Raw genomic sequence first — 20,041 nt, 5'->3', positions numbered from 1 at the left:
CAAGGTAATCTATTAGTTTTTGTCGCGCCTCTATCAACTATGACAATGATGAGAGACTGAGATTTGGATGAGACTGAGATTAGGATCGCACAACCATAAGTTCAAGGGTTAATATTGATATATGTCAAGATTTAATAAAAATAATGTTCTCTGTTTAATATTATTATAAAAAATGTATATGACAAATATTAATGTATATTCATTAATATTGAAAATTTAATAAGAAGAAAATTATTAGTTTAATTAAAATTGTAATTATTGATTAGCTTCTTAAATATTTATTTAGTTAATTAATGTACAACTTTGAAATTTATCTATTATTTCTGAGATATTTCTCTCTTATTATATAGATATCCTTAATCTATGAATAACTATTAACATATCACCTAATACTTAATACTCTAAATTAATACTTAATACTCTAAATTAACATTTAGAGTTAGGGTTTGTATTAATACTAGACAATTAGGGTTTTGGTTGAATAACAGTTTTAGGATTACCTATATCAACCATTCACAAGTTGTGCCAGTTAGTTTTTACTTGAAAATTAACATAATAGAAAATAAAAAAGCATGTTTAGAAATACAGGTCTTTAAGTGGTTCATTTCCTTCATCTCCATCATAGAAGATTCGTTTCCTTCGTCCCTATTTTAACTCTGCATTGATTTATTAGTTACATTAAATTGCTTCAATTGTTAAATTAAATATCAATATAATTACATTTTTAATTTAATTTTGTATTGATTGATGCTACAACTTCATCATTTCTGGACACTCTAGGCAATTTCATAGTGTCTCTGCAGTCGATAATTTCTTTATTTTTAATCTATAGGGAAAGAAATCATTCTGTAAAATTTGGCAATTTTTTGGATTGCTTTTTTTTTAAGAATATGTTTGGTAGACATAGTAGTAATGCAATTTCCCCTCACAATTACTAAACACGATTGATACAAGAATGGAACTGTACACAGTTATTATCATCCTCAACTTTCTTTTTCCTTAACAATCATGGAAGACAAAGACAAGGAAAAAGTGTAGTGAAAGAAAGACATAAATGTCTAGTACAAATTATACTTTCTAGTCTTAAGGCCTTAACGTGCACTTATGCACTCAATGAGAGCACATTTTTTTGAGTCGAAGGAGTGTGTTTAAGGAAGACTTGGTCTTTTGAAGGGTGAAGTTCTAAGTAAGGAAGGGGGAAGAGGGTTAAAGAGTGTACCTAGTGCTTTTGGAGGGTGCATGATGCACTTTCGAACAATGATGGATTCTTCATCAAGGCTTCAGAGTGTGCTCATGTGCTCTAGGCCTTAGTGAATTCACTTTGAACCAAAAATTTGTTTAAGTACGAGATATGGGACAAGGGGTGAACAATATGAGTCTAGACATAAAACCACTTGCCACACAAACCAACTCATCAAGAGAACCTAGACAAACATGAACAAAGGTAAATATTAATTGAAACACCACTTTATACCCATTCCTCAAGTGCAGGGTGTAGTGTGTGCCACTGTGGCCCAAAAGTATAGTTTTGCTATAACAAAGATGCTATGATCACGAAATACACTAAAAACTGTTCTGATCAATACAATAACACTGGAGATCATTCCAAAAAACTTGAAAAACATAAAAGAACATAACACAAAACTTGAATATCAAAGCGACTATAGATTTGACAACGATAGTAAGCTCAAAAATTTAAATGTAGTGAAATTTTGAAAAATGTTGTAGCAGTGAGCACAAACCCTTGAGTGATTCATTTCCTAAATCTCCAATTTAAGTGGAAGTCGAGAATTCTTGAATATTTCTTGAATAATATTCACCGTATAATGTTTAAGTGAAAGTCGAGAGCCGACAGTCCCCTGGTCAAACCAGAGGACAGTTCAGCAGACAGGGATTTCATATCTTAAGCTTGAAGTAATGACACAACCTTAATTAATAATCGATACGCGTGATTAATCAAAGTGTGAGTGCAGGTAACGAAAGCTCAACAATATCTGAAACAAAATAGAGTGCGTACTGTTTCGGATGATTAAACTCTTCGGCATCATCCTCATCCGTTGCTAAAGACGGTTTTTATAAATTAATTTGAATAAATTAAATCTAGACCTTTATCATTGTAGAACAATAGTTACCAAATTACGGCCAATGGGTTCAAAATATTCGCCAATTGGTTGCATTCGGCCGAACTGATAATAAAATTCGATTCGTCCTACGCGGTGGGTTACCGAATGCTGAGGATTGATGGAGCCTAGTTGTTTCCTTGCTCTCACTTCTCTTTTTTTTCTCTTAGCAGACGATAGATTTGGACATAAGTATATATATCTTATCTTGATATATAGTTCATATATTTATTTCTTAGTAGTTTTTAATTGTAATTTTTTGGAAAGTTTTTTAGTGTATTTTCTGATCTAATTTGTTTAGAGATTAATTGAAATTTAATTATAAGTTTGACAAGTGAATTTTTCACAATCAAAATATTTTAGAGATTTTTAAGGGTGTGGAATCTATATATATAATAAAAAACCAGTTTAAACAATACCAATTTATATATGTAATTCAAAAAACCAGTTCAAACAACCCAAATCAAAATTTAGCAACAATTTTTTTCACCAAATTATTAACCAAAAATCTATTTAAAAATTTTAAAAAATCATAGACTACTCCATTTATTTCAACTTAACAGGTCCAGCTTGCTGATGGGAAGTTTTGACTGGCAATTCCATCGATCAAACAAATCTCAATCGATCAATAACCGAATTAGAAAAAGATGATAAAAACGTAATTTTTTTATGAACCAAATGGGGAATATATAGACTTTTTTTTAATGTGTTTTGGAGTGTATTTTTTGGTTTGTTTTGTGAGAAATTTGGTAGGTTTATTTTATTTTATTTTTGAAATGGTGAGTTAGAACGAAAAGGGATTAGAAAAAGATGAGGAAACATAATTTGTTTTATGAACCGAATCGGAACGATATAGTGCTGTCTAGCTAAGAGGCATTTTTATTTTTATTTTTGTGTTTTGGAGTATTTTTGTGTTTATTCAGTAAGAAATTGAAGCGGTGAATTAACACTTTATAATTCTTAAAATTTTGAGTTCCCATGATTATTTTTAAGATATAAAATATTTATACATTAAAAAAAACTATTATTTTATTAAAAAAAATTAATAAAAAATTTTATAATTTTATAAAAATATTCTAATAAAATGAAAATATATATCAATTATTAAATTATATCTACACAAATTAATAAAATTTAAAAAATAAATATTTTAAATATACATGATTTTTTCTCATTCTTATAAATAATAACCAATAATATTAAATTATATTTAAAAAAAATTATAAATTTTAAAAAAATAAACTTAATCAATTTTTTCATCTTCAATTTAAATTTAATAATAATAATTTATATCCAAAATACCTACTAATACCTAAACCCTAAAACCGTGAATTCACCAAGCACATCACTATAAAATTCAATAATTCTTAAGTTCTCAACACTCTAACACAAAACTTAAATTAAAGTAAGTGTCATTTGTTACTTATTAACTCAAATGCATTAAATTCAAATATATATATAGATATTATTTTTACCATATATAATATTATAAATTATAGAGAATTTATTCCCATATTAACAAATTAAAAAATATTTCTTTCGGGAAATGCCTCCCATCTCGACATCTCAATCTTACACTTGTCATTCCATAAGCCACAAGGTATGATATAACATAGCTCTACAATTACACATCATTATCTCAACACATTCAAACCCCTGCCATTTGTCGAAATTAATTCCAACCAATGGACCATCCGGTGCTTCGGCAATGGATGCCTTCGAGTTCCACTATCAACCATCATTATCACTTAGATATCTCTGAGTTCTACCCCCAACAATGTCCAATTGGGTTATTTTCATACCATTGCCTTTTTCCTTCTAAATATAGGCCAATATTGCTCCTAGTACTTACAACATCACAACTTTAGCTACATCTTATGCTCCAAAGTATTTCCTTCTAAATATAGGCCAATATTGCTCCTAGTACTTACAACATCGCAACTTTAGCTACATCTTATGCTCCAAAGGAGCCACCTTCTCCTTTATCAGAAAATTCCTTGCGAAGTTGTCTTTTTTGCAAATCCAACCAGATATGGGTTTTTTCTCTTTTGTTGTACATGTTGGTTTTCTTTCTTTAGAATTCGTCACTTTCTCTTGGTCCTTTTTTTTTATCTTTCTTTTATCACTCAACACCTCCTCCTTATCCTTGACATATGTTGGGTAATAAAGGAGTTTCTCTATAATAGTGATAGTTGTCGCAACTTGCAAGGGATTAGACTCTTTGCTTCATGATTACCTTTGTCACCCATGGCTAGAGACTGTTGGTAAAGGAATACACCTTGTCTTTTCTTGCATACCCCTAAGCTCTAACATGCCTAAGAATTGTTTAATATACGTCTATATCTTGTATATATGCTTTAGCTCCCTCAAACCATCCCTTATCAGCCCTTCTTGATTCCCTAGTGCAAACTACGATTCCGAAGCTTCTTTCAACTTTGTCCAGTCTCAATTTTCTCTTTAATGTGACCCGATGCTAGGCCATCAACCTTGGTCCACCACCAAAGTTTTGTTGTTTCTATGAGATACATGGTTGTTGCATTGACTTTTGTCTCCTCATAAAAACTTTTATATACTCAAACATTTTCTTCCATGTCCCAACAGAAGTTTCGAGGTACCTTAGGACTTCTTGTTCCATCATACATTTCTAGTTCTTTTAGATTCATGTTCATAGATGAACTTCCTCAACTTTTCCCTATGGCATGCTTCAATATTACACTGCTATCAACTTTTTCTTTTGTGATTAGCATAAGTGTCTTCATCTAGTCCTCCAAGGCCTTCATTTAATCCTCCTAATCTTAGGTTTGCCTCACTGCATAGTCAATGGAATAGGAACCTACTTCAAGAGCTCCCTTAATCTCCTAAATGTCTACTTGGAGCTCTTAAAACTCCTTTCCATGGCCTTCCATACTATCCACCTTCCATGCAAAAATTGACTCAATATCTTAGACCTTCTAAGATAGTGCCACCACATCATGGTCCATTGGGTTAGAACTTGTGTCTGCCATCATGACCTACTTCTTCCCAGATGTGACCTTGTTAGGCTCACTTTGAATTTAATACATACCAAAAACAATAGCAAAAACTCTTTTCCTACCTAAATGATAATTACAGAAGCCCCTTCCTCAATAGCTTGCAAACATAAAGTAATTGTCTGTGAAATCTTCCTTCAAATCTTACTTATTCTAGTACCACCTTCTTGTGGTACAAATCTTCACTACCTATTTTAGTATCTCCTCTACCTATATGTAGATTGGTATGCTCTAATACAAATTGTCATGACCCCACTGCCTCCTACACTCACAAGGCACCTTTTAGGTGCACCCAACCCCTTAAGCATGTCACACCAACTTGTTTCACCTTTACCTTATGGATCATAGAGTTAGTCCACCCAGACTATGCCCCACAGTAAAATTAGTTGTATAATCTCTATACACTTAGTTAATTAGAAGAATATTATAAATATTTGATACAGTGGAAGAAATCTTACTATCATTTCTACTACGATTAGAATTTCATTGATAGATACATCCAGATTATATGCAAGACATCAATTCATCATTAAGATCATCATACACATGCATAAATTTGTAAAGGAATGACCATCAACCTTCTTCTTTCATTAATGAATCAACCTTATAACAATTCACTGAGACAATGGCTTGGGTTTTAAGAGTACAAAGACAAAATAGCCAAAATATAGAAGTTTCAACCTTGTTCCACCCTTTGGACCCCAATCATCTCTCTCTAGCACCCTCATGAGTCGTTTTGGCAACCTCAAGATTCATCTTGGAACCCTAAAGTTCACCATCACCCTTCTTTGCCCATCATCTATTGGTTGCAAGTCTCAGCTTTGGTCTACATGACCACAGGCCCCCTAGCCTCCTTTCGCTTGACTCCTTCACAACCTTCACTTTGCACTTCCTTACACCTTTGTTTGTGACCTTGGTTGTGCTAGAGAATGGGTACTTCCATTGATCTGAGTTGCTCCTTCCTCCATTGTGTGACTCCTCTATTTATACAAGTCGTGGCTCATGTCATTCAACAATTTTCCTCTTTCAAATGAATTGGATCTCCCTTATGTGTTGGACACCTTGGGCTGGGCCAACTCGTCATTCTTCCTAGTTCTATCATTGCATACCCATAATGTGCACACATCTTCGCCATGTCATCCCTTTACTCTTGGCCAACATGCATTTTAGTTTTTCATTTGTTCCAACTCACCCACCGCTTGTGTTGTTGTGGCATCAAGCCGATATGGACCTCAGTTGGTCATTTAGGGGACTCGACCTACCTCTTTTTCTATCATGGAACCCTGCTCAGTTCCAACACGCCTTTGGTTGACCTCCTCTCATTGCTCAATTGCTTTTCTAAGGACATTTTAGCCTACACCCTATGGTGATCATGTTTCCTCTTATAGACTTTTCTTTAGAATTTTTACCCATTGCTTAGGAAAGTACAATGCCTAGTCACTGACATCCATCATGCCACCAAGATGCCCACATGCACACAATGGAATCCCAAGTGTTGGTTTTTTTGACACCTCATGTTGGCGTGCCCTCACCCAACATCCTTTTTCGTTGCAAATTGTGCGATGGAGATGTTGCTCATGGCACACACCTTGGTTAAAGGTGTTGTTATGCTCTTAACCTGCAAGACGATACAAGAATACGAAATATGCACAGAAATATACCAAGAACATAGAACAGTGAGAAATAACAGCATGTATTTTTTTATTCAGAGAGTAATGTTCACTTGCCTCTTCGAGGGGGCAACCTCCAATAGAGCAGAGCCCGATTACAAAATAAGACACAATGCTCCTTGCAGAGAGCCTCGATCCTTTATATATGACTCATACATGCAATACCATGGAGCAATACCATGGCCCATTTGCAACTAACTGTGGTCCCGTCATTAAATGCGGGTTAACCACTTAAAATTATTAGTATGGGCTTTATTGACTCTTTAATTAACTATAACTATGACTCGATCCTACTACATAAATAAGGGGGTTAGGGTCGAACCCTAACATGCCCTCCCCCTTAAGACTAGCCTTGTCCTCAAGGCTGAAGCTACGAAAACTGCTGAAGAATAGTGGCTAGTTCCCAGGTTGCATCTTCCGGAGAGGTGTCTTTCCACTTGACGAGGACTTCCTTGATCATGCAGCCACGCAGGTGTTGTTCTCGTGTGTCTAGGACTTGTTCAGGTTGGAGCCAGATTGACCCTTCTTCATCCAATTCAGGTAGACTGGTTTGAATTCTGCAATTGTTCCCAATCACTTTCTTGAGGCATGAGACATGGAAAACTGGATGGATTTTTGCAGTGGGCGGCAAAGCTAGCTTGTAGGCCACTTCTCCAATGCGCTGAAGTACTTGATATGCTTCGTAGAATTTTGGAGATAGTTTTTGACAACCCTTGTCTTTGAGTGATGTTTGATTATATGGTTGCAGCCTAAAAAATACTTGATCCCCTTCTTGAAATTGGCATTCTGAGCGATGCTAATCTACCTGTTGCTTCATGCGGTTTTGAGCTTGATGATGATTCTCTCTAAGATGGGCAAGCATGGTTGTGCGGTTCTGTAGGAGTTGATCCACTGCTTGCACCTTTGAGCACCCCTTGATATAAGAAGTAGGGGAAGGAGGGAGTTGACCATAAACTGCTTCATTGGGAGTCACTTTGGTGGTGGCATGATAGTTGGTGTTATACCACCATTCAGCTAGAGGTAACCACTGTACCCAAAGATGTTTCTTTTCTGAAGTGAAAAACCTAAGGTAGGTTTCCAGACATTTGTTGACTTCTTCAGTTTGACCATCCGTTTGTGGATGATAGGAAGTACTGAGTTTTAGTTGGGTACCTTGTAGCCTGAAGAGTTCCTGCCAAAAATTACTGGTGAAGATTGGGTCACGATCAGACACAATAGAAGTGGGCATGCCACGCAATTTGAAGATCTGTTCCATGAAATATTGAGCGACCAAAGTCGGTGTAAAAGGGTGGGGTAGGGCACAAAAATGAGCATACTTATAAAGTCGGTCCACAACCACCATGATGACTGACTTGTTTCCTGACTTTGGAAGACCTGTAATGAAATCCATAGAAACCTCTGTCCATATTGATGCCGGGATGGGCAATGGTTGTAATGTGCCTGGTGCTTTGACTGTCTCCCCTTTGTGGTGCTGACCGACATCGCATTCCGCTACAAAAGTAAGAATGTCCTTTTTCATGCCTGTCCAGAAAAATGATATTCTAGTGCGAGCATATGTCTTATGAAAACCTGAATGTCCTGCAGTGGGGGATGAGTGCAACTCCGCCAAAACGCGACTTTTGAGGGTGGATGTTGGTGATATTACGACTTTGTCCTTGTAGCGAAGAATTTCATCCTGCCACAAGTAGCCCTTGGTGGAATTTTGATCCGCTTGAAATTGAGTAATGAGTTGGGAGAGCCTAGGATGTGAAAACCATTCCCTGCGAGCCTCTTCAATCCATTCTGGAATGGGAAGGGAAATTGTGAGTAGGGTACTTTCCTCCTCAAATTGGCAAGATAATGCATCTGCTACAATATTTCCGCACCCTTTCCTATAAATGATCTGATAATCATATCCTAGCATTTTCGCAAGCCATTTATTTTGTTGTGGTGAGGACAGGCGTTGCTCCAAAAAATATTTAAGACTATGATGGTCTGTGCGGATTTGGAAACGTCACCCCAATAAGTAAGGTAGTGAGGTATCTACTGCATGTAAGATGGCCATCATTTCCTTCTCATAGGTAGATTGTCCCAGATTCTTCCCACTTAGTTGTTGGCTTGTGAAGGCCAAGGATCGACCTTCCTACATTAAGACTGCCCTAATACCCGTACCCGAAGCATCACATTCAATGACAAAAGATTTGGTGAAGTCGGGTAGTGCTAAGATTGGAGTGGAACACATGGCATTTTTGAGAGCTGTAAAGGCCTGTTGTGCTTCATCATTCCAGAGGAATGAATTTTTCTTGAGGAGTTGAGTGAGGGGCTTCGCAATGCGACCATAATTGTAGACAAATTTGCGATAGTAGCCCGTGAGACCCAAAAATCCTCTCAGGCTCTTCAAGGTCTTAGGTTGAGGCCAATCCTGCATTGCCTAGATCTTTTTGGGGTCCACCCTGACACCTTCACGCCCCACAATGTGGCCCAAATACTCAACTTCTTCCATGCCAAAAGAACACTTGGACATCTTAACAAATAATTTATGCTTGCGGAGTAGTTGCAAGAGCAGATCTACATGTTGAAGATGTGCAGCCCAAGTGCGACTGTAGATGAGGATGTCATCGAAGAAAACAAGGACAAATTTTCTGAGATATGGTTTGAGGAGGTGGTTCATAAGGCTCTGAAAAGTAGATGGGGCATTACAAAGACCGAATGGCATGACCAGGAACTCATAATGGCCTTCATGAGTTCTGAAAGCAGTCTTTGGAATGTCGACTTCTTTCATGCGAATTTGGTGGTAGCCTGAGCGAAGATCCAACTTAGTGAAGAATTGAGCCCCATTTAGTTCATCCAGCAAATCATCAACAACCGGGATGGAAAATTTATCTTTGACTGTCAACTTATTGAGGGCCCTGAAGTCTGGACACATACGCCATTCCCCATCTTTCTTGAGTACCATGACCACCGGTGATGAATAAGGACTAATGCTGGGATGAATGACGCCTGCTTCCAAAAGTTCCTTGATTATTTTTTCTATTTCATTCTTTTGGGCGAATGGATATCTATATGGGTGCACATTTGGTGGTTGGGCCCCTGGGACCAAAGTGATGCTATGATCATGTTCCCCTCTCGAGGGTGGAAGCTCATGAGGCTTGTCAAAGACTGGTAGATGGTTATTTAAAATCTGTTGCATCTTAGGATGAATCGGAAGAGAATTGGGTTCGATGGCCTGGATGGCATTAAATTGAGCTATAACTCCATGATGGCCATTTTTTAACAATTTTTCCATGATATGTGAGATGATGATAGAGGAAGCTTTTGCCTGGAGTCTGCGGAAGGTATGTGTGTAGTCGTTCTACTTAAAGCTCATCTATAACTCCTGGAAATCCATTGTGATTGACCCAAGTGTGCGAAGCCATTCAACACCGAGGACAATGTCACACCCTCCCATGTGTATGGAAAACATGTGGGTCTTCAACTGATAATCACCCATTTGAAGTTTGACATTTTCACAGCGGCCGTCACATTTCATTGTTCCCCCATCCGCAATTTGGACTTGGAAGTTAGAAACTGCTCGTACAAAACAATGCACTGCTTCCACGATTTTTTGATGGATAAAATTATGTGTACTTCCACTATCAATCAGGACTACTACTGGGCGATGCTTAATAAAACCTCTGATTTTGAGAGTTTGAGGTGAAGAAATCCCTGCCAAAGCATGCAGCGAAATAACTAGTTCGTCAGGGACATTGTCCTTCTGGTTATCCTCTTCTTCCTCCTCAGGTTCCTCAAGTGGTGGGGCTTCCTTTGATGAGCTATGATCAGTGGCATCGATTTGAAAGAATCTGGGCTCCTTGCATTTATGACCGGGGGAGTATTTTTCATCACAGTAGTAACATAATCCCTGCTTTCGTCTTTCTGCCATTTCTGCAGGTGACACCTTTTGAACCTTAAGTGTTTGAGTAGTGTTGTGAGCCTGTGTAGGGCGACCCTTGGCAGTGAAATTTGGGCGATTTTACTGGGCCGCTAACGCACGTTCAACTTTACAAGCTACCTTGCAAGCCTTCGACCATGTGGGAGGGTGGTGCAGTTGGATGTGAGCTTGTATGGCCTCTTTAAGACCACTGATAAAACATTCCGTGTAGAACTCATCTTGGAGACCCATAGTACGGAAAGCTAAGGCTTCAAAGGCTATAATATATTCATCCACTGTGCAAGTCTGTCGAAGCTTAGTGAGACGACCCAAAAAAGCGGAATCATGATCAAAGCGCTCTATAAGAGCTTTTTTGAAGGTGTCCCAAGTCAAGGGCCTTCCATTGCAACATTGATGCCATTGCCACCATTGCCATCTTTCATTGTCCAAGTACATGCTCCCTACCATAAGCTGAGTCTCATTATCCAAGATGTAATTCAGATTGAAATACTGTCCATTTGTGCTACCCATGCTGTTGGGTTAGAACCATCAAATTTATGCATATCCAGCTTGGGTGGTCATGGACGGGATTGTTGGTGGGTGCCCCAGAGGTGAAGAGAGTGGCTAGACTCACCCTCACTGTGTTCATTGCCAATATACACGTCCTCGCGGGCTTCCGCCTTTCCCTTAGAGAGTGTGTTAGTTATTGTCGCCAGCTGGTCTTGGATTTCTTTCAAGGATTGTTCAAGTTTATCGATCTTCTCATTGGCCATAGCTTGAGCTCTAGTTTCTACCATGCACCGATCTGATGTACTTGAAATTTGGGACCGCCTGAATTTTTTTGGCACTACAATTGAATGGTACCCTCTTGCTCAGCTCGTCGTTCTGATTCTTATGGGCTAAGTCACCAATAAGTGCTCCAGGGGGTCTCAGACATTTTTTTTTTTTGAAAACTCCTAATGGAGTTTTACTCCTTGCTTAGGAATACTGCAGTCGCTGAATCTCCGAAATGTCAATGCTGCCAAAAGTCTTGCGAAAATCACGCCCAGGTATAGGAACCCACACAACTACTCAAATCTAGATGGCAGATCTGATGGATCTGAGAGATCTGAATGGCTGATCGGAGAGGCGGAATAGATTTCTGCTACGGATCTGATGGATCTAATAGATCTGAATGGCTTTCTGATAAATCTGAACGACGAGACTGATTGTTGCTGCTACTGTAAAACCCCCACTTGCGAGATCTGATTTGGCAGAGATTATGCATGATCCAGAGATAGAGAAGGGAACTATGGTCTTGAGGAGTGTCAGGTGCTACAGATCGCAATATACATAAGGGTCTGACAGTAGTACTCGGCCCAATGTTTTAGGACACTAACTAAGAAGGATCAACCGTACCCTTAGTCGTACAACCCGACTACCCTATCGTACGGGTGAGTAATCTCTCCGAGTGTTGTTCTCGGTGTACTGTAGCAGCAAGACGACCGATGGTTTATCTATGGCGAGGTTTCAAAGGAGATAGGGGGTTTTCGATATACCCAGAGGGTACTTGGAAGACAGTCCGTGCGCGGTTCCGTCTAATGCACTACTACTCGAAGGGGTACCCACAGGGGTTACAAGGGAGTCCAACAAGCGTGACCACCTCTTGTATTTCCTGCGTGCATGCCTCCCCAAATCCGTAGGTTTATGTGCTCAACGACAGATCCCGTGGTTTAAAGACGCCGGAACACGTCTCTAGCCAAAAAAAAATTGCTAAGAAATGGAGATCCCACCGGCCCTGGAAAGCGCTCTGATACCACTTGTTATGCTCTTAACCTGCAAGACGATACAAGAATACCAAATATGCGCAGAAATATACCCAGAACATAGAACAGTGAGAAATAACAGCAGGTATTTTATTATTCAGAGAGCAATGTTCACTTGCCTCTTTGAGGGGGCAACCTCCAATAGAGCAGAGCTTGATTACAAAATAAGACACGATGCTCCTCGTAGGGAGTCTCTATCCTTTATATATGACTCATACATGCAATACCATGGAGCAATACCATGGTTCTTATTAATACCATCTATCTAATACCATGGCCCATTTGCAACTAACTGTGGTCCCGTCATTAAATGCGGGTTAACCACTTACAATTATTAATATGGGCTTTATTGTCTCTTTACTTAACTATAACTATGACTCGATCCTACTACATAAATAAGGAGGTTATGGTGGGACCCTAACAGGTGTGCCTAACTCTAGGGTGTTGTAGCCACGTTTCAAAAGAAAATCCATGTCATCATACATATCCTATTCCCATTCAGGGTGTCCTATTGCATAACAATTCTAATGAACACAAGCCATCCATACAATTATGACATGTTACATTTCACTATCAGTTTGTAAGCATGATGAAACAACACCAACAACTAGTCTAATGGCTTTAAATGTTTAGCAGTGCACTAGGGTAAGCAAGAAGTTGGTGAAATGATATAGAGTTTTTGTAGATTCCCTTCTCAATTCTTCTCAATTCTTCCCACTCACCCTTCGTTGGATGAAATTGGATATCCCACAATTTTAAAATCTAGGCAACAAATTTCAATACTATTGTAGGTTCTAAGCGGAATTCACTTTTTCTTAATGATTTCAAAATTTGGAGACTGTAACCAAAAAGGACAAATTTTGTTCCTAATTTCATCTGCAAAATTTAACCATTAATTATCATTTGAATATCCGTTAGATTTTCTCCCTTTCCATTGAAACAGATTTAAACATTTACACTAATAAACTTGCCTTTTCAAAAATTGGCACTATAGAAATCCATAAATCTAAGGTTCATTTTAACAAAAGAGTTTTATAAAAAATATAGGACATTTAAATGGCATGTAATTGGCTTAGTGGCTAAGCCAACGCTACACCACTGGGCCACCCACTAAGCTGGGGTTATGACACAGTTATTATCATCCTCAATTTCCTTCTTTCCCGACAATCATGGAAGACAAAAGGACCCACCTGTTCAGTGAAAGCAGGTAATGTTGCGGGAAGCGTGGTGAAAGAAAGACAAAGTGTCCTGTACAAATCATACCCCTAGTCTCTGGTTGTCATTGCCCATCGACTTTCATCAGCCACAAATTAGCGTTGTCATTCCCTATCGACATTAATGAGCCACAAGTTAGCGTTTTTCTGCTTAAAGCTGGTAAGTTTACGTTTCCACTATTTTTTATAAAATCTCAAATTTAAAAATATAACTTACGAAAATAGATAATATTGATTTGGCGGACACAGATTGTTATCTAGGCAGACATTAATGAAATGAGCAAAAGAAAAGAATATGAGGTGGTTCCCATACATTACACCAAGCACTGCAAACAATAGAAATACCGCTGAATCACAAGTTCCATACGTCACTAACATTTGTTATATCCTATTATAATGTACACCATTACAGTGTTTATCGAAGTGACATGAAGACATTAATGACATTAAATGAATAGATGATGTGGGTGTGGGCAGCTAAAAGAGATGGTGGTGATGCTTTTTTCCATGAATTTCTTTTGCTTTCTTTTTGGATTCCTCTCTCTTGTGATGTTCGTGGACGGCGTATCCCCCTGCTCCAACAGCAACTACAGCTGCAATCTTCTCCTCAATCTTATGTCTGTGAGCGTTCTCTGGATCCTTCTTTACTTGGTGTTTTTCATGTTGGATTTAGAGACGTCTAATTGCAATAATTAAGTTGGACATACGTGCATCATGATTATGATGTCAATTACTGTCAGCAAGATTACATTCATATGCCAAATAATGTGATTAATTAAGTCATGGCATTAAACGTATTTAAAAATAAGGATTTGGATACAAATACATGTAGATTAATGTTAATCAATTATAATTGTTAATGGACCGATTATAGTTGATTAAAATAAATAGCAATATTAAATTTGAGCTGAATAAGGAAATCAAAATCTGATTGATTGATTGATTGATTGATTTCAATCAATCTGAAATTTCAGACAGACTTGTTTCAGCTAAATTTTAGGCTGCCCTAGGATTGGGGTTTTGCAGTGCTATAAAAGGGCTGAGTCTCCAAGGCTTGCAATCAACTCATAAAGATTGTCTGCTCCATTGAAGACTGGAAGGATTGCAAGCTCTTGGAAGGATTCAAGAGCCAACAACTCAAGTAAAGCCCAGGAGCCCTTTGAAGATGGAAAGTAAGTTCCGCTGTGCATTGATTTTGATTTCTTACAAAGGAGTAGATCTTGGTTAAGGGGTTTAAAGTAATTAGGAAAACCTATAACGTAAATCCATCATTTCATTCTGCATAAAACATTATTTGTCTCTTTATATTATAAAAATCATAGAAGTTCTCTATCATTTTTTGGGTCTATTGTAATTAATCAGCTGACTTCAAAATACAAGAAACAATAGTAAAAATACATTCCATGAGTTCATCTCATCAAGATATATAGAGTACCATTGCAAACGCTCCGGCAGCGACTGCTCCCATTTCTCCCAAATGCTCCATACGCTTGCGATGCTTCTCGTCTTTCATTGCCTTGTCGTACTCTAATTCATTAAACTTATACGCAGTTGTTGTCCCAGAGTAAACGATTCCTGGGGATACGTTCTTGCTTTCCACTTCTCTGTGATGGGTTTGCTGATCTTTCTCGTAGTGGTGGTGGTGGTGCTCGTGTTTCTTGTGAGTCATATTTTCCAATGATGAGAACTACAACTGAATTCGATCGGAATTGAAACTAAATGGTGGTGGTGCTCGTGTTTCTATAGGCTCGCAATAGTTTAAAGCTTCGAAGATGAGATGGGAGAGGGGAAGGCACACTGCCGTTGATTATATAGGCGGCGTTGGAATCTTGGATATCAAGCAAAGAATAACGCGTACAAACCGCGGAAATGGAGAGCCAACAGTCACCAGAATACCGGTCAAAGCGGACGAACAAGTCGAGAACAGTTCAGCGCACGGGGATTTGATATATAAGCGTGCAGTAATGACATGGCCATAATTGATAAGTAATAATCGATACGCGTGATTTTCAATGCGCGTTGTAGGTAAGGAGAGCTCACCAGGCAGGTGAAGGAGACGATAATCTGTAACAGAATAGGGTGCGTATTCTTTTGGATTATTAAACTCTTCATCATCAGCCTCATACAATCTGAACAACACTTTAAAATTTATTTGAATCGCTGACGTCATAGAAACATAATTACCAAATTTGGGCGAATCAGTCGAAAAAAAATTTGCTCATTGGTTCGATTCGCCCGAACTGCTTACCGAATGCGGAGGACTTTCCATCCTGCGCGAGCTGAGTTGCTTCCTTCCCCTCAATCGTCCTCTTTTCTCCCTCACGATCGATTTGAACGTTTCTTGATATTAGACAGTTTTATATATTTTTTCCAACTCCACCACCCACTCAGCAAGCCGATGGGAAGTTTCGAATGACAATGCTGTCAATCGATCAACAAACACACCGAGTCCCAAGCATACTTACACCAAGCAGACGTTACGTAACGGAATAGAGATTCTGCTCCATTATAGAGGTCAACTTTATCTACTAGCGACAGGGCTAAATTCAATACGGTGTAATGTTGTCATGCTTATGCAAATAAACTTATGAAGCAATAATAATTACGAGTGAAAAAGAGATTATAGAAAGATCAGAAAAACGTATTTGTTTTTAAAACCAAATGTGTTATATATATATATATATATATATATATATTACATTGGAACTCTGAGAGAGGTGGGAAACTAGTTTCAATGGTTCCCGCGCTCAGGGGAGCTTTGGTACTGTATGGGAATGTTACCTTTTTAACGGGAGCTTCAATGGGAGTTTGGGAAAGTTCCGGGAGCTTTGAATACTGTTTTTTCTGGAGTTTTGGCGTTCCCTCGGTTGGGGAATACAAAGCCTCTAGAGAAATATACTGAATTGCCCACAAAACATGAGCCTATGTTGAAACCTTCGCAAGAAGAAAAACCAAAGACATCTTTAACACCGATATCCTTAATTGAGAAACTGGAGCAATCTCTTGATGGGTTAAGGAAGCTTGTGGCACCTTGACGTAAGGGCGATATCTGGAATGTCAAGTTGATGAGTATTTCTTTTGTTGTTTATGTATATATATCACAAAAGATTGTGTGTGCATATTGTATGTGGCAGTCAATGCTTAAACATTAGAGTTGTTTTTTCTCATAAGAATAACTAGAGAAACACGTCAAAGAACTGATAATGAGTGTGTGCATATTGTATATGGCAATCAATGCTTAAATATTAGAGTTGTTTTTTTCTCGTAAGAATAGCTAGAGAAACATGTCAGAGCACTGATAATGCGTGCGCATATTGTATATGGCAGTCAATGATTAAACATTAGAGTTGTTTTTTTTGGTAGGAATAACTAGAGAAACATGTTAGAGAACTGATAATGAAATTGACATTTATATATATATAAAAGGGAGAGATTGACTCACGGATAGAGACAGCCAGAGAATATATTTATATATAAGAGAGATTATATATTTATTATTTATATACTTAAATTGATTTTAATATTTGAGTATTTTGAATCAATATTAATTTTTATTGTTATATAGATTATATAATTAAAAAAATATTATAATTTTTAATTTTTTTATTATATAATATTACCGCTCCTTCCCGACTAGTCATTTCCTGTAAATTTTGGAGAAACCTCTAACTGTTCTAGAAACCGTACCGAAGTTCCCAATGTTCCTACGTTCCAGAAACTCATGCAATATATATATATATATATATATAATGAGTAACAATTCTGGATATATGTAAATTTCGAAAAGTCAAGGTGAATAAGAAACTATGTTGTTGATATGTATATTAAAAAAAAAAAAAAAAAACTATTTAATTTAAATTTAATAAATATATTTAAAATTTCAAATCCAAGAAACTTAAACTATCTTATAATACATAAACCCAATGCATCAGCACATAAGTAACTAAGACTCAAGTCATCAACACTTTGAACCAAAAATCGTATAGACATTCACTCGTTTCTAAACCAATGACTCCCAAACGCATTAATATTAATTATTGAATTCAAATTGCATTTTAAAACGCAATTTAAATTATTAAAATATTGATATATTTATATAATTTTATTTTTAAATCTTAGATTAATTAAATGTTTTTCAAAATTTCAAAATATAAATTTTCTTAATATCATTTTCTTAATATGTTATTTTAAGTATAATCTATAATATTATGAATTGAATTAAGGGGAATCTTAAATATATATTTTTTAAATTTTTATATATTTTATTTTTATAATATTAGTTATTAAATTACAATATTAAATATTAATATATTTGATTAAAATTAAATTATCACAATCAAAGGTGTTTAAAATAAATGGAGGTGGGGTATATTGTTAATGTACTATGTGATGTGAAGATCACATGTTAAGAAATTTTGTGGGAAAAAATCTAGCTACATTTAGGCAAGTGTGGCCCACATCGAGTGCATTCCCCAAAAGATTTTGATGACTTAGATACCCCTAGACTATGGTTTCTCAACCAATCTCAAGACACAACTTAGTAAACAAAAAAATAAATTAACACAAAGCTACATTACAACTATAGCTACATCTTGTTGCTCCAAAGTAGGCATCTTCTACTTGATGAGACAACTCCTTGCCATATGATCTTATCTGCTAATTCAACAACATATGGGCTTCTTCTCTTTGGTTGTTCCTATTGTTTTTCCTTCTCTGGAAGCCTTCCCTTTATCTTGGTCCTTTTTGTTTTCTTTCTTTTATCACTCCATACCTCCTCCTTATCCTTGGCATCTCTTTAGTAATCAAGGAGTTTCTCTGTTGTGGTGATAGTTGTTGCAAAAGATTGGACTCCTTGTTTCATGACTCCCATTTCTTATCATGGCTAGAGATTATTGATAAAGGCATACACCATGTCTTTTCATGCATATCCCTAATTTCGAACGTGAGACCTAAGAATTCTTTAATATAGGTCTAGATCTTGCAGATATGCTTTATCTCCCACAAATGATCCCTTGCCACCCATTCTAAATTCCTTGGTCCAAACTGCGAGTACAAACCTTCTTTCATCTCTATCCACGTCTCAATTTTCTTTGTGATCTGACCTGCTACTAACTCCTCAACCCTAGTCCACCATTAAAGTTTTGTTGTTTATATGAGATATGTGGTTGTTGCATTGAATTTTTTCTCCTTAGAATAACCTTTCATATGCCCCAACATTCTTTCCACATCCCCATGGAAGTTTCCAAGTACCTTAGCAATTCTTGTCCCATCATACATTTCTTGTTCTTTCAGCCCTAAAATCTACCCTATGACTTGCTTCATTATTGCAATGCTATCAACTTTGTCTCTTATGAGTGGCACAAGTGTCTTCATTCAATCTTCCAAGACCTTCATTCATTCCTCCTAATATTGGGTTTGTCTCATTTCATAGTCAATGGAATAAGAACCTCCTTCAAGGGCTCCCTTACTCTCTTGAATGTCCCTTTGGAGCTTTTAAAACTCCTTTCCATTTCCTTCCATAAAATCTACCATCCATGCCAAAGTTAATTGAATATCTCAAATATTCTAAGATAGTGCCACATCATCCTCCTCCTTTGGGTTAGACCTTGTGTCTACCATCATTACTTGTATCTTCTTGGATGTAACCTTGTTAGGCTCATTTCAACTACAACATGTGCCAAGAATCAATCGAAAAAACCCTTACAAAAGCCCCTTCCCCAATAACTTTCAAACATAAGGCAATTATCTTTGTAATATTCCTTCTGCTCTTGCTTCTTCTAGTACCATCATCACGTGGTACACATATTCACCACCTACTATAGTATCTCCTCTTCTTGTATGTAGAGTGGCATTCTCTATTACAAATTGTCATGACCCCACTATCTCCTATGGTCACAAGGCACCTTTTGGGTGCACCCAATCTCTTGAGCATGTGGCATCAATGTGTTTCACATTTGCTTTGTGGAGCACAAATTCACTCCACCGAGACTGCGCCTCATAATAAACTTACTTATATAGTTTCTATACACTTAGCTCGTTAGAAGAATATCATAAATCTTGGATATAGTGCAAGTAATCTTACTGTCACTTCTACTATGATTATATTTCCATTGATAAAGTAATGAGCAGTATATGAAAGATATCAATTCATCATTAACATCATCATGCACATGCAGATATTTATAAAGGAATGGATCTTCAACTTCTTTTATTAATGAATCAACCTTAGAACAATTCACTAAGACAATGTCTTGGGTTGTAAGAGTACAAAGCCAAAATAACCAAAATACACAGGTTTCAACCTTGTTCTACCC

At 37.1% G+C, this 20,041-nt stretch overlaps 1 protein-coding gene across 1 annotated transcript; it reads right to left on the bottom strand.

The window, feature by feature from the left end:
- Positions 1-14,197: 14,197 nt before the first annotated feature.
- LOC149201918 (uncharacterized) lies at positions 14,198-15,485 on the bottom strand. The gene is made up of 2 exons (XM_089399862.1): positions 15,156-15,485; positions 14,198-14,389 (listed from the first exon to the last, which is right to left on the bottom strand). Exons 1-2 carry the CDS (start codon positions 15,394-15,396, stop codon positions 14,205-14,207), a joined length of 426 nt encoding a protein of 141 aa, XP_089255988.1. The 5' UTR covers positions 15,397-15,485; the 3' UTR covers positions 14,198-14,204.
- Positions 15,486-20,041: the final 4,556 nt, after the last annotated feature.

This window comes from Pinus tabuliformis, chromosome 2_1, assembly GCF_031772625.1.
Source record: "Pinus tabuliformis cultivar Carrire ecotype Pingquan chromosome 2_1, CPIR1, whole genome shotgun sequence".
NCBI lineage: Eukaryota > Viridiplantae > Streptophyta > Pinopsida > Pinales > Pinaceae > Pinus > Pinus tabuliformis.
This window is presented reverse-complemented; position numbering and strand designations above follow the sequence as displayed.